General features: G+C 33.0%; 1 protein-coding gene across 4 annotated transcripts in view; it reads right to left on the minus strand.

Annotated features, from left to right (window-relative positions):
* Positions 1-24,176, minus strand: part of Micu3 (mitochondrial calcium uptake 3) — a 97,437-nt gene that overhangs the window by 53,545 nt on the left and 19,716 nt on the right. For all 4 annotated transcript variants that reach the window (XM_076853765.1, XM_076853766.1, XM_076853763.1 and 1 more), the window contains exon 2: positions 3,530-3,683. In XM_076853765.1, the coding sequence (XP_076709880.1) occupies positions 3,530-3,683 (154 nt within the window). The remainder of the gene's footprint in view (positions 1-3,529; positions 3,684-24,176) is intronic.

The following is a 24,176-nucleotide window of genomic DNA, read 5'->3' on the forward strand; positions in this document are numbered from 1 at the left end:
TTGCAGGCAAATGGATGGCGTTGGAGAAGATAATACTAAGTGAAGTTAGCCAATCCCCAAAAATCAAATGACAAATGTTTTCTCTGATATAAGGAGGCTGATTCATAGTAGGATAGGGAGGGGGAGCATGGGAGAAATAGATGAACTCTAGATAGGGCTGAGGGGTGGGAGAGAAAGGGAGGTGGCAGGGTGATGGATTCCTGGATTTATAAGAAAGTGGATTTATTCCATATTAAACATGTTATGAGATTAAAAGCACAAATAATAATATTCATAAAATATTCATATAGGAATAAGATATATTATTATTCCTGAAAATAATTCATAGATAAGATCTCTCTATGACAAAGAAGAATATGGGGAAAGAGAAAAAGAGATGACAGAGCAGGTAAAGTACGAGGGAAACTCTTATCGTGTTTTTTCATTCTTCTTCGATACAACTACTTAAGAAACATCTTGGGACACTAGTATTGTAGTTGAATAAAACATTTGGGATCACTTTCTTTTTCTATTTCCTCTCCACATCCCTGAAAATTGTAAGCATTAAAAAACTTATGTTCAATCAGTATTTTTTTGTTGTTGTTGTTTTGTTCATATTTGAACATTATAAATATGTAATGCCTACCTAAGAATTATTTCCAAATTGAGTAAGTCTTATAACAGCTGCATTAAGAAAACTGGTATATATTATTTTAGCTTTATTACACTGATGACAACCAATCATTGCTTCTATATTGAATGGAGGAATATATAATTAACAATACAGCAAATTAAAAATTACAAGAAAGGTACTTTTCTTTTGCTATGCAACTCTTTTTAAGGTAATATAACAACTCATTTTAAGACCAAAGAGAAGAAATAAGCTTCTAAACTTTGACAAAATAATTTTCATGGAGATAGATTTCTATGTAATAATAACATTCTTCCTTTACCAAAGATAGTGTATAAAAACATGTAATCAAATGATTAAAATCACAGTCCGTAAATTAAAATTTAGCAATAACATTAACCAGAAGACTATATATATTCATTTAACAATGCCACTTTGCTTTATAACAATGAAAAAAGAACAGATATAATATTTATGATTCTGTTGCTCTTAAAATATATCCATAAAACAAAGGAAGAAAAATGAATGGTGCAAAAGTACATGCACATGTTCTTATGCAATGTTCATAAGCTATTTATCAAAAGAGGAAGTTAGACATACTCTTGAGTTTTGTAGGGTTTATGAGATTACCACAGTAAATTATTCACAATAGATATATTCATTCTGTTGGAAATGTTCCATGTTCAATATTATTAGCTTTTGTAAAAATAAAAAGGTTAAAGAGCCATTAAGGCTGTTCTTCAAAGGATTTTCTGACTTTCTAAATTCATTTGTCTCATATGAAATTACTACATATGTAAATATAATGTAGGTGGAGAGAAAAGACTTAAATTCTATTGGAAATATTTTATTTCTTAAGCTATAGTTTATGTTCTTTATATTTTAATATTATATGTATGAAATATTTTTAAAACAATACATTTTTAAAAATCTAAATTAAGGGCTGGGGTTGTAGTTCAGTGGTAGAGCACTTGTCTCGCACACGTGAGGCCCTGAGTTTGATCCTCAGCACCACCTAAAAATAAATAAATAAAAATGGGGATATTGTGTCCCTACAACTAAAAAAAAAAAAATTGAAAAAAAATCTAAATTAATAATTCTTGATGTATTAATGTAATGATGTAATTAATGTAATGATGTAATCAATTACTAATTATAGTTCTAAATATGAAATTCACCTGTTAAGGTCTAAATTTTAAAGAGGAATTTCTAAACAAGAAATTTTCTAGTTTTCAAACAAATTTTTTAAAAATTCTGGTTATGAACTCAAGTGATGATGATGATTATGATGACCATATCAATATCCACTAAATTCTCACTGTGTCAAGTACTATCCTAAGTAGTTTTTCAATCTCCAAAAATTCTTCTGAGGTTATTATTACTTGCAGTTAATAAAGTTAATACAGACTACTTAATAATAAACACTTAAAAATCCATATTATACAAAATCAATTTAATAAGGGGGATATAATTATCATAACCTTCAAATTATTTTTTAAAGGAGCCCTTTTTAATTTTCCAGCCTTTTCTATTATTACTGCCCTATATATTCCCAAAGGGGCTGCTATAAGTATACCAATACCCTCTTGATTTTATATTTTTGTTCACATAGTTTCCTCTCCTTTACATGCTACTCCCTCAGTCAATGGTCAAAATCTCATTAAAAATGTATTTATTATAGGCTAAAATCTTCCAAGATCAAGCCTCTACTTTAAATTCCACTCCAGTCACATTTCCTTTTTTTTTTTTTGTAAATATCTCCAAAGAGTTGTTTACATTCACTATCTTCACTTCTTCATTTGCTATGCATCCCTACAATCTGGTCTCTGCCTTAATCAGTCCACTAAAACATCACTTTAAAAAAATCATCAATAATCTTCACTATAGTACATCCACTAGATGTACTATTTAACTTCTCAACAGTATTCTACTTATTTGATCATTCTGGCCATTTTCTTTGGCTTCTATGATTCTAAACACTTCTGATTTTTCTTTTAGTCAACTTAAATGAATTAAGAGACAGATCCACTTGTCTTATCTTTAGTATGTTCAACATATCTTAAACACATTATGTCTAAACTGAAATCATAATTTTTCTCTTCAAACCTCATTTCTACTAACATTCATTCAGTGAAGCCAGTCATTACTCTTTCACCACTATCTTTGGAGGCTTTTGAAGCTTGAACTACCACTAGTCACGCTGTGAGACAGTATCAAAGAATATTTACAATTATCAGAAAAAGATATGAAAATACCCACTCCCATTATCAGTGAGGTGGATATACTTACATGAATTAATCAAGTAAATGAAATCAAAGTGTGAAGATATTTGGTCTTCTGGAGAAATTTTATATCATTTTATAAATAAGTAATTTATATGAATAAAATATATATTCTAATAGGTTGAAAACAAAAACACATATGAGAATCCAGTTATCTGTTATTAAATTAGGTATCAAGAAATTTGCAAGAATGTGCATAATGCCAAAAGGTTTGAGAATCACTAACACATGGAAATGTGAGAAAAAATTAACCTATATTTATATTGCAGGAGCAATGACAAGTGCAAAAGAGATATAAAAAATTATTGACCATAGCTAATTTCAAAGCCACTCTTCTGAATTAATCTGTTCAGATTAGATAAAAGTATGAGTATGCAGAGCCTATTATAAAGAATACCAAAAGTAAGTTGGTGTTGAATTTTAATGTACAAGGAAGAGGAAACAATTGATAATTTCTGATAAAAGAAAATAGATAAGGATTTATAAGAAATATTATGGTAACATTGTATAGCATATGTCTTGAAATACTATACTATTTTTCTAGATATTCTAAAAAGCATATACTGCTACATACTTTTACAAAGTAGAGATAACAATATAATCTAACATGATTAAGATAATCTTAAAATATACTTACATTTGGGCTCATCTGTCGTAACAGCCAAAATAAAATCATACGGAGTCATGAATAACTGCCCTTCACATTCTATAGATGCAAACAAACGAAATCGTCTTTCCCTAGATGTAGCGTAGAGGTCTAAGTCTTCAATATCTGTTCTGCCAACAGCAACCTAAAGTTAATAAAGCAAATAAATTTTGAATGTGTGAAACAACTTCTCCTTTTAGAAGATAAATATCTTTAATTATGTTAATAGTAAATTAACCAAGTAATGAAAAAGTGTGAAAATATTTGGTATTCTGGAGAACCTTCATCATTTTATAAATAAGTAATTTACATGAATAAAATGAATCAAAAGATTCTACTTTGAATGTCATTAAAGACTTGAAGATTTCTGAATATGCACTTCAAAGATTTATTATTTTTTGAGTGGTTTATATCTTAAGTTTTGGTTGTAGAGAACATTAAATTACAGAGCCAGTGGTACCTTTAGAGGCAACACCAACACTTGCTGAATGCTTACCATGTACTCTCTATATACTTCTTTATTTGATTAGAAGTCAATTCACTTAAGTTCATTAATTTTCTAAAAGGAGAAACTAAAGCCTGATATGCTGCTCATGACAATCACTAAGGTAATCATACAGAAGTAATGTTTCAACTAAAGTTGGAATTACTAACTCTAGATCATTATGGTATATTAACCACCAAGAGTCATTCTGAATTTTGCCTAGAGTCAAGATGAACAGAATTAGAAGATTTCCTTATAGACAATTTTCCATTGTTATTTATTTTCTTTCTGAACTAAATATAGGAAATTAATTTTTTAATAGAAGGATTTCCTGATTATAAAATTAATGTCTATACAATGTAGAAGCATTTTTAAATATTTATAGATATATCGTATCATTTTTGGCAAACGAAATGGAATTAAACTATTTATGCTATTCAATAATCAGAACTTCATTAAATATATCAGCACCACTTTCCTATGCCATTTGGATATTCTAGTAGCTACTGCATATAATTGGAAGATAGAATTTAAAAATCAATAGATATAATTTTTTGCTTTCTTTTTTGACAAAAATGGGATTATACTACATACAGAGTTTAGTAATCTATAGTCTTTTTTACTATTAGGACCATTATCCTATGTCACTATTAAAATAGAAGACTATTTTGAAAAACTATAATATCCACAAGTGGTTCCTTGGGATTAATTCCTATGAGTAGAATTGGTTAGGCAAGACCTTTTTATACATCCTAAAGGAGTTTATAGTTATTTATGGGCTCACCAACAATATGTACATTTTCACATATTTCATAAAACTAATTTATATTAGAAAAACTTCTTATTTAGGATGGCAAGTTTATTATCTTTATTGTCTCTATTTTTTGTCTATTGAGTCTTAAAGCAAATTATGTACAAAATATTAAAGTTATTTAAGTATCTCATACTTTGGGAAATCAAAACAAGCTATCCAAAAGAATTTTCAACAAAGAGACTACTTTTTTATTTCTAAGTAACACTTTATTAAATGAAAAGTCAGACAAATGATGTTTTCCACCATTTTGAAGATGATGACATTTCAAAACATTACACAAATAATTAAATAAACACTAAAAGAAAGAAAATTTCACTCTCTACTTTTTCTTTCCTTTTTTTGCAGTACTGAGGATAGAACCCAGGGCCTTGTACATGACATTGTTCAAGGACTCTGAGCTACATCCCTAGTCCCATTCCCCATTTTTTTTGATGGTATGTACACAAAAAGGAATAAGGGGTGTCTGACTTTAACGTGTTTACAATCTATGTGGAATAACACAATACTAGTTGGAAAAAGAAAAGATACAAACATGGAGAAAGTAAATAAGTCGTCAAATGAAAGTAAATAGAAGAAAAGTACTACAGGTTGATGTTAAAAAGAAGTTTTCCTTAAGAAGAAAATACAAGTTTTATGTATTTTGAAGAGAGATGTACCCTGCAAGTTTATCCAGCACATTTGAAAGATGATGATGGTCTTCCCTGGAATAGAGGATTTACATTCATGAAGAAGTAAAGGGAAGATATGGCCAGTTAATAATGATTTCTGAACCCCAGGCTAAAGCACTGGATTTAATCTAACATAAAACAAAAGATTTTGGAAAATTTTTAAGTGGAGCAATAAGAAAAGAAAATGGTATCTCGAAGATAAAGCAATCCATACCAAAGACAAAAGGGCTCAGTATTATATTAATAACAACTGCTCAAGCAATCCATAGATACTAGGAAATTGTTTTGGCTCTGCTTCGAGTAAAACATGACACACTAAATAACCTAATGATAATTATGAACAATAATCTCCCTTACTAGTGCTAAGTTACCAGCTTAGTAACCTTGTATACACATATTCCAGGGCTTTCTTCCTCTAAGAGTTGGAAAACAAATCTTGCCTGTGACCCGTCTGCTTTTTTTTGGTGGTGCTGGGAATCGAACCCAGGGCCTTGTGAATGTGAGGCAAGCACTCTACCAAGTGAGCTATATTTCCAGCCCCCTGGTTTTTTTTTTTTTTTTTTTTTGGCAGTAAAACAACCTCCTTTATTCCTGTCTTTTTCCCAGTTAATTTTTCTTCCTATGTGCAACTAATGGAACCAGTTTCGAGGAAAATTCACGTATTCCGTGCTCATATAAACAAATATTAATGCATATTTTTCCAACCCAGTTCTCGGTTCTTGACACTTTTAAAGCCTACTGTACACATTATTCGGCACCTATTTTGCTTTTTTCTTACTAGACTATTTTCCTGGGCTTATTAGTAACCCAAACAAATCATGATTTATCTCCAGTGAATTTCATGGTTGACCACTGACTGAACTCCCACTGTTTTTGTACCACAACTTGAAGCCTCAGATGAATGTAATGAATCACAATTTTGCTTATAAACTGTATATTTGCTTCAACTTAATATGACTTGATTTGTGATTTCTGCCTCTACCTCGTGCTGCCATTAGTGTCTATGGTGCCTGTTTTCTCATCAAATTTTCCTTCCTTAAGCATAGTCTATTAATTGTCCCAGCATGCTAAACCTGCTTGACCACTGTAGCTGGGAACTCGATCCACATTTTATGAGCTAATGCTTACAACTCCTTCTCCTTTACCTCTGTTAGCAATTAACAAAGCCTATAGCTCCCCTTTAATTTCTTACATCCACCCATTGTCACCACCTTTGTTCAAGCGCTTATTACTATTTTCCTACAGTTTTACTTTAACAGCCTGTGATATTTGCATTCTTTAACCACTGAAATAAGGGTATGAGAACAAATCTTACCAAGTAGAGTTAATGGTTTTCATTAATACTTTACTGCATGAATTTCACCCCTTGTTGCCTTAGCAACAATACTCATCACTTTTGATAACAGCATTAGGTGGTGCCCACAGGTTTCATCTTAAAAGAAGGGTTGGGGAGAAGTATGGGAATGTTTTGTGTCCAAATGTCCCCAAATATATGCATATGTTTGTGTGTGTACACACTCATGGGCTCACACATGCACCCTAAAAGAGAAGAATATGATTTATGAATTAAAGAGAAAACTAGAGTATAGGTGCTTAAAAAGGCTTTGATACCACCAGCTTGTTGCTTCTTCCGTTGCCTTGTCTCAATTTAGTATAATCACACAATCTATTAAACATTGGTACTGCTCAAATGAAATATGGACTGGCAAAAAGTGAAGAACAATTATTGCAATCCCAGTAAACTGGCCTAATTTCAGAAAAGTCTAATTGCCAACAACTGAGGATAACTGGACTCATCAGGTTATCTTAGAATGAGATGGGAAGAATACAGAAGAGGATATCAATCTTTGGACTGGGTTTAAAATTTTCTATTCTCTTCCACTGACTTATTTGTGTCTTTCTACTCTAATGAAATACTTTTTTAATTACTGTATTTTCTAAGTATGCTTTAAAAAATGTTAGTGAACTTCAAAATCACTTTGTCAAGTTACACTTTTAAATTCCTACTAGTATTGTTTGGGTTGACACAAATTTTGGTTTAATTTAAGGAAACATGAAAGTCTCACAATATTATTTTTCCAACCTGGCAATAGAAATTATTCAATAGAATTTATTCAATTCTTCAACTATAACTTTCAGTAAAGTTTTGTAGTTTTGGGCTAGCTCAGTGATAGAGTGCTTGCCTAGCATGTGTGAGGCACTGGGTTCAATTCTCAGCACCACATATAAATAAGTAAATAAAATAAAGGTCTGTCAACAACGAAAAAAGTTTTTTTTTTTAAAGTTTTACAGTTTTCTATAATTTCTGAGTAATCTGAATTGAGAATGAGAACTTTTATTTCTATTATATTTTCAACTGGTTATTTTTGATGTGTGGGAAAGCTAGGAACTTTAATATATTTGCTTAGTGTCCAACTATCTTATTAAAGTGTCTCATTAATTTGAATAACTTTTCTTATTTTGTCTAAGTAGATGATAATAAATTCTTTCAAAATTATCCTTTCTGTAATTCCTTATTTTCATTGTCTTAGTTATCAGAAGTATAGGCATGTAAAACAATTTTGGAAAATATAATAATATTAACCATTCTTGACTTGTTCTGAGGAGAATGATTCTATAACAAAGTACTTTTTTTTTTTCTTGAGATAGGGTCTTGTTTACTACACAGGCTGGCCTTGAACTTCTGATCTTCACAGGGCTGAGGAGGATGCTTCTAATGAACCACTAATAAAAGTAATGTTTGCTATTGATTTTGAGAATTATCAGGAATTGGTGTCTACCTGGTCTCCTTTTATTAACTAATAAATAAATTAGTATACTTTCCAAGATGAATATTTAACATCAACTAATAAGCTAATATATAATCATTCATTCTTTCAACAAATACTTGGTATGAGTTTATTATATACAGATGAATTAATTATAAAACAATTAATCAATTGGAAGATTACTTAATCTAAAACTGTTTTAGAAACAAATGTAAATAAATAAGCTTGTTCTGCCTACATATGCCTAACTAATTTCAACCATTTTGAATTTACATGCTTACTTGTCTGTAGTTTATCTGCAGACTATGATATAATGGCACAAGATGAAGAATTTAATAATTTTTTACTGTGATAAAGTTCTGACCAAGTAAAACTTTACAGTATATAGTAAATTATCATAGAGTAGCCCATGAAGTTCTGCTGAGAATATCTGATATAATAGAACCTCTGAGGAAAGGGAAGCTGCAGGCCAGTACATTACCGAAATGTCAGAAGAAATCCAGACCTTTAAGAGATTTAGCTTTACTTTAGAACTTCTCAAAGTTTAAAAAAAAAATTTCAACCCTCTGAAGTTTTAACATCACTATTATGAACATTCGGAAACACTCATCAACAAATAAAGGGGGCTGGGGATGTGGCTCAAGCGGCAGCGCGCTCGCCTGGCGTGCGTGCGGCCCGGGTTCGATCCTCAGCACCACATACAAACAAAGATGTGTCCCCCGAAAAACTAAAAAATAAATATTAAAAAATTCTCTCTCTCTCTCTCTCTCTCTCTCTCTCTCCCCCCCCCACTCTCTCTTAAAAAAAAAACCAATAAAGTAGGAAATATCAAATCAGTTTACTAATTCTCTTGTCAGTTCTGCTTGCCTATAAATTACAATGACCTTATATCATGTTAATATTCTGAACTTTTTAAAAAACAAATACAGCCATTTCCCTGGATCACAATAGCATGTGATTTCTTGTCTTATATTACAAGGAATAGGTTAATAAATATACCTGTATTTGCTAGCTAATCCACTTTATTTTAAATTCAATTTTTTGCTTATTTAAATAATTTATCCTTTAAAATTAATTTCTAAAGCCTAAAATTAACCTAAATAATCTTTCATTAATATTTATTTTTCAGTAAATGATACTTTTTGTATCAAAATTTCCAAAATACTAAAAATCCACCAATAAGCGTAAAGCATAAAAGCCAATCTGAAAGCTCAAAAGCCTGATTTATATTTATTAGTTGTTAAAACATTAATTGCTAAAGGGAAAATCATTATTATCAGTTCAATATTATGCACTTAAAAATGAGTCTTTCAAAAGTGGTAACATATGGGCTATGTTATTTATGAACTGAAGGGATAAAGTGACTGAGAGGGTATATAGAAGTCACAGTAATTTGAGAAAAAAAATCTTAATTTCTATAGATTAACAGTCAAACTGAAAAACACATATTTGAGAAGTTGAAGTGACAGCCTTTAAAATGTTAAGAAATATTAAAGAGAAAACCCTTAGTCTTGTACTGGCTAATAAGAAAAACTGAAGGGTAAGAGAATAGATAATTGAAAACTGAGCTAACTTAGCTTCAAAGAAATCATTTCTCTAAAGTAAACATTACACAAAGTTTCTGCATTCCATATTTTTTGGATATGCCTTTTCCAAAATGGTATTAAAAGGTGAAATATTTTGTCTGCATGTAGTCCTAGCTTTGTTTGGATGGTTTTAGTATTATTACCAAACCTATTAACCAAGCTCTTCAATTCTGAAAAGACTAGTAACACAAGTTTTGTTAGGTAATAAGTAGCACATCATATCGTGGAGGTTATCTATAGCTTATTAAAATATCAATTTAAAAATCTGTTCTAGTTAAAATTTTTAAGAGATTGAATGTAATCCTTTATGTCTTGAATTCATGCTTTCCCATTGGTCTCTGGAACCAATCCTGTGCCAAGTTTGAGGTAACCAAATACTCTCAGGCCAGGGATTTGGGTGTTGCTTGTCCTGTTCTGGGAACAGGAAAAGAGCATCTGATTTCCCAATTTCACCTCTGAGTTCTCTATTTCCCAATTTCAGTATTTGGGTTTTTCCCTGCCAACCTGTGCCTGAGACCTTTTCAAGAGTTCTCTGGAATTGTGATGCATGCTCTTCTAGCCACCCACAGTTTGGTGCTGTTACTTCCCAGGTCTCTTTAATGCTTTTTTATTTTTATTCTTTCTGCTGTAGACCTCTACTAATTATCAATACATTCAATGGTTATTTTCTGCTAAACTTTATGAAATGAAGCGATGCTAACCAAAGTCTAAGCCAAACTTGTTGATTAAAAATAAGAATGAACCTAATTTTCATCTGTGCCTGGGATGAGCTCTAGATGCTGGGATAGTCATTGAACTACAGTCATCTTGAGTGATATTTTAGTTCTACTTCAGTTCCCTGTTTAGTGTGCAATTTCTCTGAACATGAGTACTTATACTTTCCCAGGTATTGCCAAAGAGATGAATTTTTGCTCCATATCAAATGAAATATGTGATTCTTATACTCTTTTTACTCTGCTGTTTTCATACTCTCTTTATTTTATAATCTATTGCCCCAGATCAATACTCAATGACCACCTTTCTTATGATTAATCTTAAGTGCTGACAATGCATTTTCCTTGAGAGTCAATATTTTACCTTATAAATTCTACTTATTTCCTTTATAAATTCCTATTACATCATTTTTATTCCTTCTCCCCATTCACAATGGGGGAGTTTACTATATATCTCTGTTAGTAAAGCATTAATTCTTTGAGTAAAACAGGAAATTCTTACTTTTTTAGCTCCCTGATTAATTCAGTGCCTGACATGTGTAAGAGGCTAGGTAAATATTTACTGCATGAATAAATGAATGCTTGTGGATAAAACAATAATTGGTCACTGGGTAATAAGCACCCAAAGGATATTAAATCATAGTCAAATGGACAATCAGAAGAAATGTTTAGGCTGTTAAGGAAAACCAAAAGAAAGGTTTCTAATATCAAATTAAGAATTTAGACTGAGATAACAAGGAGAATACAAAGATCTAATGAAAAAGGTAATACATTATAGCTTAAGGATATCTATCTTTTTAAAGATATATTATCATTTTTGAGACGTAGTAATTGTGTATATTATTGGGTAGAGTGTGACATTTAAAGATGTATTCAATGTGCAATGATTGTATCAGAGTAACTGGCATATTTATCACCTCAGGCATTTATCACTTATTTGTGTTGAAAATATTCAAATACCTCTCATTAGCTATTTTGAAATATTCCATTAATCACGGTCAACTATAGTTATCTTACTGTTCTAAAGAACATGCTGTTTCTCCTATCCAATTGTACCCCTTTACCCATAAACAAACAATCTTCTCTCCACCCCTACTTTCCCCCATATCTTTCCCAGGCTCTAGAAACTACTATTTGATTCTCCACTTCTATGATAGACTTTTTTTTTTGGCTTTTTTAAATTAATTTTTTATTTGTTTTAATTAGTTATATATGACAGTAGAATGTACTTATATACTTTGATATAACATACATAATGAGATATAATTTCTCATTTTTCTGAGTATACATATTGTAGAATCATATTGATCATACAGTCACATACATACATAAAGTAATAATGTCTGTTTCATTCTATCTTTCTTTCTTTCCCTGCCTTCCCCTTTCACTTCCCTCTACCTAATCTAAGGTAACGCTATTCTTTATTTTTTTTTTTTGCATTACAATTCTTAATACACATATATACTACAATTTTTGTATCTCTGTATATAAAGTATGTAGACATCCAATTCAAGTCTTTATACATGTACTTTGTATAATGATGTCCATCACATTCCACCATCCTTGCTAATCCCTTGCCCCCTCCATTTCCCTCCCACCCCTCTTCCCTATCTAGAATTCATCCATTCCTCCCATGCTTTCCCTCTCTACCCAACTATAAGTCAACCACCTTATATCAGAGAAAACATTCGGCATTTATGAAATAGACTTTTTTAGATTAGACATGATGAGATCATGCACTATTTGTCTTTATGTGCATGACTTACTTTAAACTAAATGATCTCCAGTTCCATGTATGTTGCTACAAACAACAGAATTTCATTCTTTTTTATGGTCAAATAGTATTCTATTTTGTATGTGTATCACTCATCAGTTGCTGGCCCTTAGGTTGCTTGCATTTCTTGTCTATTCTGAATAGTGCAACAATAGCACAGCAGTACAGATATCTCTTTGACATACTCCCATAATGGAATTGTTGGATCATATGGTAGTTCAATTTGTAATTTTTTTGAGGCATCTCTATGCTGATTTTCATAATTGCTGTACTAATTTGCATTCCCACTCTGCACGCTCACTGGCATTCATTATTTATCTTTTTTATTATAGCCATTCTCACCTGTGTGAAATTTTATCTCACTGTAGTTTTGATTTGTATTTCCCTGATGATTAGTGAGACTGAGCATCTTTTCATACACCTCTTAGCTATTTGTACATCTTCTTAGAAATGTCTATATCAGTCTATGACCCATTTTTTAATTGGGTTACTTGATTAGTATTGAATTTTTGGAGTTCTTACACATTCTGGATACTAACCTCTTGTCAGATGTATAGCTTACAAATATTTTCTTCCATTCTGTAGGTTGTCCTTTCACTCTGATAATTATTTCTTTTTTGTTATTTTTTATTTTTTATTGATTGTTCAAAACATTACAGAGCTCATGATATATCATCTTTCATACATTTGACTCGATTGGGTTATGAACTCCCGTTTTTACCCCAAATACAAATTGCAGAATCACATCGGTTATACACTCACATTTTTACATAATGGCATTTTAGTGACTGTTGTGTTCTGCTACCATTCCTATCCCCTACTATCCCCCCTCCCCTCCCCTCCCCTCCCATCTTCCCTCTCTACCTCCTCTGCTGTTGTTTAATTCTCTCCTTTTTTTCCCTCCTCCTTTCCCCTCACAACCTCTTATAATTTTGTGTAACATTGAAGGTCTCCTACCTTTTCCATATGCTTTCCCTTCTCTCTCCCTTTCTCTCCCCCCTCTAGTCTTTGTTTAATGTTAGTCTTTTCCTCATGCTCTTCCTTCCTGTTCTGTTCTTAGTTGCTCTCTTTATATCAAAGAAGACATTTGGCATTTGTTTTTTAAGGATTGGCTAGCTTCGCCATGCACAAAAGTTAACTCAAAATGGATCAAGGAGCTAGATATCAAATCAGAGACACTGCGTCTGATAGAAGAAAAAGTTGGCTACGATATACATACTGTGGGGTCGGGCTCCAAATTCCTTAATAGGACGCCCATAGCCCAAGAGTTAATAACAAGAATAAACAAATGGGACTTACTTAAACTAAAAAGTTTTTTCTCAGCAAGAGAAACAATAAAAGAGGTAAACAGAGAGCCTACATCATGGGAACAAATTTTTACCCCTCACACTTCAGATAGAGCCCTAATATCCAGAATATACAAAGAACTCAAAAAATTAAACAATAAGTTAACAAATAACCCAATCAACAAATGGGCCAAGGACCTGAACAGACACTTCTCAGAGGAGGACATACAATCAATCAACAAGTACATGAAAAAATGCTCACCATCTCTAGCAATCAGAGAAATGCAAATCAAAACCACCCTAAGATACCATCTCACTCCAGTAAGATTGGCAGCCATTACGAAGTCAAACAACAATAAGTGTTGGCGAGGATGTGGGGAAAACGGTACACTTATACACTGCTGGTGGGACTGCAAATTGGTGAGGCCAATTTGGAAAGCAGTATGGAGATTTCTGGGAAAGCTGGGAGTGGATCCACCATTTGACCCAGCTATCGCCCTTCTCGGACTACTCCTGAGGATCTTAAAAGAGCGTATTATAGGGATACTGCCACATCAATGATTATAGCAGCACAATTCACAATAGCTAGACTGTGGAACCAACCTAGATGTCCTTCAATAGATGAATGAATAAAAAAAATGTGGCATCTATACACAATGGAGTATTATGCAGCACTAAAAAATGACAAAATCATAGAATTTGCAGGGAAATGGATGGCATTAGAGCAGATTATGATAATTATTTCTTTTACTGAGTGAAGCTTTTTTGTGATATATAACCCATTTGTCTATTTTTGCTTTTGTTTCCTATGCTTTAGGGTCTTGTTTAAAAACTCCATTCCAATGTCCTGAAGCATTTCCCTTGTTTTTTCTAGTAGTTTCACGATTTCAGGTCTTACATTTAAGTCTTTAATCCATTTTGAGTTGTTTTTGTAATTGGAAAGAGATTAGGAGCCCAGTTTCACTCTTCTGCATGTGGAGGCCTAATTTTTCCACCACTATTTACTGGAAAAAATGAAAAACTGTCCTTTCTCCACTGTGTGTTCTTGGCACCTTTGTTAAAAATCAGTTGGCTATAAATGTGTAGGTTGATTCTAGGCTTTCTGTTCTGTTCCACTGATACATGCATCTGCTTTTATGACAATAATTTGCTGTTTTGATTATTACAGCTTTGTAGTATATTTTGAAATCAAATAGTGTAATTCCTCTTGCTTTGTTCTTTTTGCTCAAGAATGCTTTTGACTACTTGGAATCTTTTGTGGCGCCATACAAATTTTATAATTATTATTATTGTTTTGTGAAGAGTGGTAGAGTTATTTTAGTAGGAATTGTACTGAATCTCTAGATGGCTTTGATAGAATGGACATTTTAATAGTATTGACTATTCCAATCCATGAACACAGAATGTCTTTCCTTTGTCTATGTATCTTCTTCAATTTCTTTCGGAGGTATTATAGTTTCCATTGTAAATACCTTTAACGCTATAGTTAAATTTATTTCTATTTTCTTTTTTGGTAGTTATTGTAAATGAACTGCTTTCTTGATTTTATTTTGAATAATTCACTTCTGGCATACCACAACAATACTAATTTTTATATGTTAATTTTGTATTTACAATTTCACTAAACTTGCTTATTAATGCTAATAGTTTTTGGTGCAGCATTTAAGATTTTTCTACATATAAGACCACATCATCTTCAAACAGTGACAATTTGACTCCCTCTTTTTGAATTTGGATACCCTTCCCCTTTATTTCTCTTGACTAATTATCTTAAGCATGGGGTGGGGGGTGAAGTAGGGGGGGCGCTAGACAGGTTGTGATAAATTCTCTCAGTTTTTGCTTGCCTTAGGAAAGGGTTATTTTTGAAGGACATTGCTGGATATAGTATTCTTGGTTTTCAGGTTTTTCCCCATCACCAAATCCCAAGAGTTTGATCACATAATCCCATTTTCTCCTGGTCTATAAGGTTTCTGCTCAAACCTTGCTATTTATCTAACAGGGATCTCCTTATATGTTAGTTGATGCTTTTTTCTTGCTCTTTTTAGAATTCTCTCTTTAGCTTTGTGCTTCTAACAGTCTGACTACGATATAACTTGGAGAGGATCTATTTAAATTTAAAATCCTTGGAGCTTTCTAGACACGGTTGTCTATCTGTCAAGATTTGGAAAGTCTGCAGCAATTATTTTGTTGAATAGGCTTTCTATGCCTTTCTCTTCTCTTTTCATCTCCTTCTGGAAGACCCATAATGTGAAAGTTTGTTTGCTTAATGTTGTCCCATAGGTCTTAAAGGCTTTCTTCATACTTTAAACTTTTCTTTTTGTCTAACTGGGTTATTTTGAAAGAACTATCTTCAAGTTCAGAAATTCTTCCGTCTAACCTATTCTGTTGTTGAGGTCCTCAACTGTATTTTTAATTTCACTTACTGAAATCTTTTGCTCCAAGATTTGTTTGTTCTTTTTTTATGATCTCTCTTTACTAAATTTCTCATTTAAATAATTCATTGTTTTCACAATTTTGTTGAATTGTCTGTCAGTCTTATCTCATAAGCTTCCTTAAAATAAGTACTTTGAATTCTTTTTCAGGCAATTGGTCAATTTCCTTTTCTCTGGGATCTGTTCCTACAGAATTAATGTATTCTGTTGGAGGCAGAAGGTTATCTTGGTTTTTCATGCTTTTTGTACATTTGGTATATCAGTTGACTTTACTAATTTTATAGGGTAGTTTTCATAGTAAAAGACTTTCTCCTGGTGATATGTCCTAAAGTACTGGTTGAATAGGCTATATTGGATTTGGTTCCAAGTGGGAGCTTTAGTATAGTGTGTAGCTTCTTCAGCTATAATCAACAATGTCTATGGGCATCTCAGTGGCCTACACTGCAGGAATTGTGGGACTGCACCACAGGCTGGGTTGCAACTCTCTGAGGCAGAGTGGGTTCAGTGACAGCTCTGGATGCTGTGTGATCACACAGGGGAAAGAATGCCTGGGTGGGTCCAAGTAGATGTGCTGCATTGTGCTTGGTAGAGAAGTAGGCTGCCTGTCAGCACAAAGGACTGGGACACACTAGTGGGTCCATATGAGGTCCCTGTCAGATCTGAGTCCTGTGTGGGTAACTATGTGGGGTCTCTGGAGGACAATCTGCTCAGAGCAGGCTGAGACTACCAAAGTGCTTTCTGGGCCAAGAGTAGGTTGGCAAGAATACCTATATGCTTCGCAAAGCCTCAGTGAGCCAACCTTTTGGAAATAGGCTACTTACCTACGTCTCAGGGCTACCAGGAGGATGGTAGAGTAACACAGATACTTACTGGGGGCCTCAGCAGGCCAAACCACTCAGCAAAGTCTGCTTGGCTGCTTCCCAGGGCCTCTGTGGGTCAAGTTGCACAGGTATTTATCTTTTAAAAGTTGGCTGAATATGCCATCCTTAAATTAATGTTGATTACTGATTAAGTTTAGCTGTTACAATAAGAAGGCTTAAGGGGGTTATAAGATGTTTATTATTTAAATAGAGTAAGAATTCTGGTAAAAAAAAAAATCTTAAAATAACTTTTGCTTAATTCTTGAAGCTTGAAAAACTCAATTCTAGGCACTTCTCCTAAGTCATTATAATATATAAAATTGCATATTTGGACTTTTAAGAAGTTTTTTTGTACTTAAAATTTTAAAATAACTACAATGTTACTAACCGCATAATATTTGGGTTTCTTTCTTTCAGTTATACATTATCAATTCTTTCTACAACTTAAGAGTAATTTTTGTTTCCATAATACCTTTCTCAAAAGAATTGCTGAAATTCACAAAACCTCCTAAGTTTTGACTAATTAAATGAAAAGAACAAATGGACAGATCCAATAAGAATTCTGTCAACTTACACGTTAGGGAAGGTCTGAAGAACCTTCCATGAAGAAGAAGAGTACAACCTTTCAAATTTGAATATCAGAAGTTTTAACATAGAAAAAAGCAGTATGTTGTTGGACAAAAACAAAAACAAAACCCTACAAACAAACAAAGCACGAATATAACTTGAATGAACCTCAAATTTGGTAGGATTACAGGAGAAGCTTTATCAAAGATGGTGACGGCAGTGGAAGAAATGAAAAGTTAGAATAGGAAAGGTAAGCAAGATACAGTGTATGATTTTCTTGGCGTAGTACTGAACAAGATCCAGACTCTGGATCTTAGCCAGGAATACCAGTGATGCACAGAGGTACCAGCAGCATGCAAACTGGCTGAACTCTACTATTCAAAGAATCGATGAGTAGATCACATCTAGAGAAGCCTGGGTACAGGAGAAGAAATTTAGTCTCTGTAAAACTGGCATAAGGTCTCTGAAGAATAAAGCAGAAATCTAAGAATAGAGAATTAGATATAAGACTAGAGCTAAATCACAGGGATTAGTTACTTCGACAATGACCAAGAGGCCAATTAAACCATTAAACCTGAAGTTTCTTATATTATCCTATTGGTCTTAGTTGTCTGTGGTGAGGCTGGGCCTACAGATGGGCAGTTAGGTAAACTTTGATACCAGGACAATGTAGGAGACTAATCTCGCTAACAAATTCACTTTTGTCAAAAAGCAATCATTTCCCTTCCCAATAATAAAGGCTTTCTCCAAATAACCTCTTCTCTGCTATATTAAACAGGGTGGTCTAAATTCTTCAAATAAAATGGCTCAAGTACAACAAAAGCTGAGTTCATGTCTTTCTTACATAAGGATCTAGAAAGAACATACTAGGACTAGGGATGGAGGTGGGATCAAGGAGTTGTTCTTCATGTGGCTGTTCAGAGACTCAGGGTAATGATGCCTCAGCCACCATCATTCAAAGGAGGTGGAGAATGTCAAGAAGTTCATGTGAGTAGCACTTATAGGCTAGGACTAGAAATGCTATAAACCACTTCTGCTCACGTTCAATTGAACCTAGTAACTTAGCCAAACTTAAGTGCAAGGGATGTTGGCAAACAGCTGAGAATCCAAATTCTAACTATCATAAAAAGATTATGGTCTATAGTTTGCAGTCTATCATATCACTTTGGGTGACATTAGGAGTAAAGGAATATAAAGGATTAGGGGGAAAACTTTAAAACTGTGTGTGTTTGCGTGTGTGTGTGTTTAAGAGAGACTAACATCTAAAACAATCAAAATCTATAGGATCAAAAGCCTCATCAAGGTTACCTTCATCAATTTTGCAGGAAACATTAAATTACTATGATTCACTCTGGCCAACAGTTCTAAACATTTTATTCCATACAGACTGTATCCTTCAAAGTCTTAAAACACAACCCCCATTGGCTCAAAATTTAATGTTGTTTGCTCCTGCACTCTCCCTAGTTTTGTTCTTCCAAATTTGGCAAAATGCTTCTATAACTCTGACCTTTTCACAAAACACTCCAATAAGACTAAGAAAACATTTGGGTCTGATCTTCTATCCTTGAATACTGAGAAAAATCAAGTATAAACAGATGTTTTTAGCTCTTCTTCTACAGACCTACCTACATTATTTAGGGAATGCTGAGCAGTAATTACCCTAACTGTCCTATAGTTTAATTTATAAAAACTGAATTCAACCAATTACAGGGATCAAGATCATGGTCTTCAAAAATTTGCTCCATAATTACAAAACTGAGTTATTACTAAACTCAATTTGGTGACACGTTGATATATTCAAAACATTCAACAAAAATAATGACTATAAAATCTAACCGAAGTAACAGAAACAAAATATAAAATTTCTTAAAAATACATATATGTGTATAGATATGGTCTAAATTCTAATAATTTCATTTTTCATTAGTATAAAATTCACTCTGAAAATAAAATATCAAACTTCAAAACACTGAAACTACCAATTATGATTTTGACAAATATTCCTATTAAATATAATACAGTTATAATTTCTTGGCATCACATGGATATTATAATTAGACATTTTGATAATTTTATAGTGCTATCTTTTACAGAATAGGAAAATACAGATATCACAAATTTAAGGTAATGTACAGTATTTTTAGGTACAGCAAATTTTGTTGAAGAATTGGAGTTTTTCGTATTAAAAAAAAAAAGGTATTACAAAGCTCCTGTTGAAAACTACGCAACTATGAACCTCAGAGTTGAAACATGAATTATCTTAAGCGTGAGGCCTTACGGTAGAAAGATAAAAATCACAGAAATCTACAGCCAGAAGAGAATTTAAGTTTGCCTTTTCACATTACTCCTTTTAGGGAAAATACATCTTATATCGCCTAGGAAAATATTTTACAGTGATTACTTAATATTGTTTTTTGCTAAAAATATCTAAGAAATCTATCTCTAGAAAACTCCTATCTGCTTGTTGAGAAATTGGGAGTTACATTCTAGGTCTTTAACCTCAGTTTTCCTACTTATACAAATGGATAATTTTATGTGGAAATAAAATTGTAAAAATACTCATAATGTACATAATTTATTCATAAAAATAATTATAACTTTAAATTGTGAATCCTCTAAGTCATACTGACAGAGCAGAGAAGCTTAATAAGTGATACGATAAAAGTTCCATTTTTAAGTTCTCTTTCTAAATGAAATAAAAATATAGTGTCAATGTAATTATCTTCTTGGAATTTCCAAACACAGAACTTTGCAACCAGTACTTAGATGTTACTTCTTAAGGTACAGAAACTAGGGCCTTCAGGCAATAGAGTACATCATTACCCTTCCTATGAGTAACAGAAAGCACACACAGTTCACTGCCAAAACAGTCTCATGTTACTTCAGGTCAACGATTAGAAAATTCACTCTGTGGTAAGGTCTGGTTTTCCCAGGGAGAAAGATTAAATGCCAGATAAAGGATTCACCACTAGACAATTAGAGAAACTGATGACTACAAGCTGATAATACCATAAAGAAGTAACTTGAAACAATTATATTATCTAAACACTGTACAATGTATTACCTTTTAGCAACCAAGAAACAGGGAAATGATAATGAAAAATGGAAGAAGGAAAAATAAAGATCATTTGTATTAACCAAAATTATCAAGATTACTTATTCTTATTAGTTTCATTAAAACACATTTGCTTTATATTGAATCAAGTTAACATTAAATTTTAAAAATAAAAATTATTTTAAAAATGTGCTCAATTTCACATAAGAAGTTGAGCATTTGATAAAATCCTACCTGATGTTGACAATTGTAGCAACATTTTTATAAAACATTAACAAACAAGTAATTTTTAAAATTTACATTTAAGAATCTTATGGTCAAGAATCTTATAGGACATATATGAGATTCTATGCAAGTAGCTAAAAAAAGTAGATCTTGGGAGCATTACATTTGGCTTTCTCACTTGGCTTCAGGCTTATTTAAAAGAGTCTTAAGAAGATAAAAGAGGTAACATTTTCTTAGCTTGCTGGGTGGTCGAAAGGTTAAACATCAAATTCCCAGTATGGGAAAATCCCAAAGTACTCTAAGGTGAAATGTTTTGATGCTTAGCAAATGTCTGTGTATGTAAATAGACACAGCTGAAAACAAGCCAGATAGTATAATACTGGCTGAGATCAAATTTTAAAAAAAAAGAAAGAAAGCTTCTAGATAAAGCAACTGACTTTAAAAGTTTTACTTGTATTGTTATAGTAGCTCTTATTTATAGGGTTCAAGCATTTTTGCATATATCATTTCAATATTTGATAAGATGCTATAAGTGAAAGTATTTTTAAGGAGGCAGTATAGCACGATGGTTTATTATTTAGAGCTCATCTTTTCTTGCCTATTCAGTGACTTTGCTCCAGCAATACCTCCCTTGACCTGAAACTTCAATATTTTTTCCTCTTCTATAGAGTACTTGTCTTCAACATACACAGTTGCTATTTCTACCATCTTAGAAAGTTTTGTGTCTCACTTCCCCCTTTAGCTATCCTTCCCCCTCCTCCCTGCCCTTCCTTTCCTATCCCTCACAGCAAGGCTATCACAGAGAGCTGTCTACATTTCCTGTATCCAATTTCCTTTCACTCCTTTGAACTTAATCAGCAGGTTCTACCATACACCTCTGCTAAAACTGCTTGTCAAGGTCATCAATGACTTCCTTGTTGCTTAATTCAAAGGTCAATTCTCAGTTTTCATCTCACAGCACTTGACACAGTTGGAGAATTTCTTTTCCTTTAAATAATTTATCTTCTCACTTTCCCATTTCTTCCTGATTTTCTTCCTACCCCTCTAGTGTTCCCTTTTGGGTACCTTAAAATTTTTTTTAAAATTTTTATTATTATTATTATTTTGTACTGGATATTGAAATCGGGGCACTTTACTACTGAGTTACAGTCCCAGCCCTTTATATATATTTTTTTAATTTGAGACAGTGTCTTGCTAAGTTCCTGACGCTAACCTCAAGCTTGTGATTATCTTGCCTCAACCTCCCAAATCTCTGGAATTACAGATGTGCTCCACCTTGCCAGGTCTCATTTTGTTGTTGTTGTTGTGTTTTGTTTTTTAAGCTACAAGTACTTTCTCTCCTAATGATTTTATCTAGCATTTATATATTATAAGTATATTGAAAAACCCAAAATTTGTATCTCCAACTTTCTACATAAATATGAATATCAATCACAAAGACAGGGATTTGGGTTTACTTGGTACACTTCAGTTTCCTCAGCACCTAGAGGAATTTCTGGCTTTTAAGTTTCTCAAACATTTGCTGAACAAATGAATGAGTGAACATGGTTAAAATGCTTACTGTAATTATTTAATAATGTTTCCTTTAAAAATTAAAACAAAATAGTAAAAGTTGGTAATGGGGCTGAAGGTATAGTTCAGACATAGAATGCTCACCTAGCACACATGAAGTATTCGGTTCAACCTTCAGCATCACACACACAAAGTCAATAGCTGTCTGGTATGAATACTGTAGTTGACTTCAGAAAAATGTGAGTGGGGAAAGCAATAAAGCCAAACATGTTCAACGATTTTTTTTGAAATGGTAAATTATCTGATACTCATTTATCTTCAAATTTCAGGTGTATATATTAAAAAAATGTTTAAATATTTGTGTAATTGATCAGCCAAAGACTAAAAACCAGGATGTATAACTTTCAAGAATGTCCATGGTGATAAATCTATTCCAACTACCTGGCATTGCATTGTTGTTCTCATCTGCCTTATGTTCTATCACCTGTTTCTCAGTCTTCCTGGCTCAGTCCCAAACATGAAGATTACACAATATGGTACTCTATTTCTTTAAAGTGATAGCTGACCATTAATGACAAAATCTCTAGTTATGAACTGAACCACTGTCCTCTAAGCCTGGGTATGCAATGTATGGTTTTCCTACACTGTTATTGAAAGAAAAAGAATAGCACATTATTAACAGTTTGGATTATTTTTTCCAAAATAAATCACCCTGAACTTAACCAGCTGTTAGTCAGCTTGGGTTACCATAACAAAGCACCGTAGACTGGATAGCTTACACAACAGAAATTTATTTCCTCACAGTTCTAGAGGCTGAAAATCTAAGATCAAAGCGCTACATGGTTGGTTTCTGGTAAGGACTTTCTTCTTGGCTAGTAGATGGCCAGCTTCTTGCTACGTTCTCCAAGACCTTTTCTTAGAGCATGTGGAAAAGGAGGAAGGAAATGAGGAAACAAGCTCTCTGGTAGCAATCCTATGTCCTCAGTTAACTCTTATTACTCCTTTAGAGACTCAATCTCCAAATATGTTTACACTGGGGGTTATAGCTTCAATCTGGGGAGACACAAATATTCAGTTTATAAGATCAACCATAGACCAAGTAATCTATCAATAAACTCAATCAAAGCCTTTCAAATGTTCCAGCAGGTAATCCTTATCAAGCTGGCATTTTATTCCCTGGAATAACTTGATTATTTAAGAGATTTCACTATGGACCCTCTTATTTGGATCATTTGTAAATAGACAAAAATGAGTAATTGAGATAGGACCCCGAGTCCTTCACCCACCTGTTTCCCACTGGGAGAGTCTCCTGCTCATTGGTCCCAGATCAAGGTTGCCTACCCATGAATCAGCCTTGAAGCACCTACAATGAGGAGTCTCCTGCCTACCAGCCTTAGCCCAATGGCACCCCAGCAGGATTTCAGGTTGCCTATCCCAGCTTGTGTCTCTGTGCCTGCCAGCCTTGGCCCAGCAACCATGGAAAACCTCTAGCTGCTAATAAGCCCCAAATTACAACCTAGGCAGAATGCTTCTCTTCCAAGTTAGCTCCTTTCTAAGTTACTCTCCCTCAGCCTTACAGTATTGTTTTAATTTTTTATCCCTTCTTAATGACTAATCCCCTGTAAACAGTTAATAATTATGTATAATACTATAATGGTGGATACAGTATCATTATACATATGTCAAAACCCACAGAATGTGTAACACCAAGAGTAAAAGCTAATGCATATATATGGACTCTGGGTAATAATGACTATGTTAATATAGATCCATCAATTTTAACAAAAGTACCATTCTGGTGCAAGATGTTGATAGTGGGGGAAGAGTGCGTGTGTAGAAATGGGTACACTCAAACTCTATACTTTGTTTAGTTTAACTGTAAACCTAAAACTAC

The sequence above is a fragment of the Callospermophilus lateralis genome, chromosome 4 (assembly GCF_048772815.1).
Source record: "Callospermophilus lateralis isolate mCalLat2 chromosome 4, mCalLat2.hap1, whole genome shotgun sequence".
NCBI lineage: Eukaryota > Metazoa > Chordata > Mammalia > Rodentia > Sciuridae > Callospermophilus > Callospermophilus lateralis.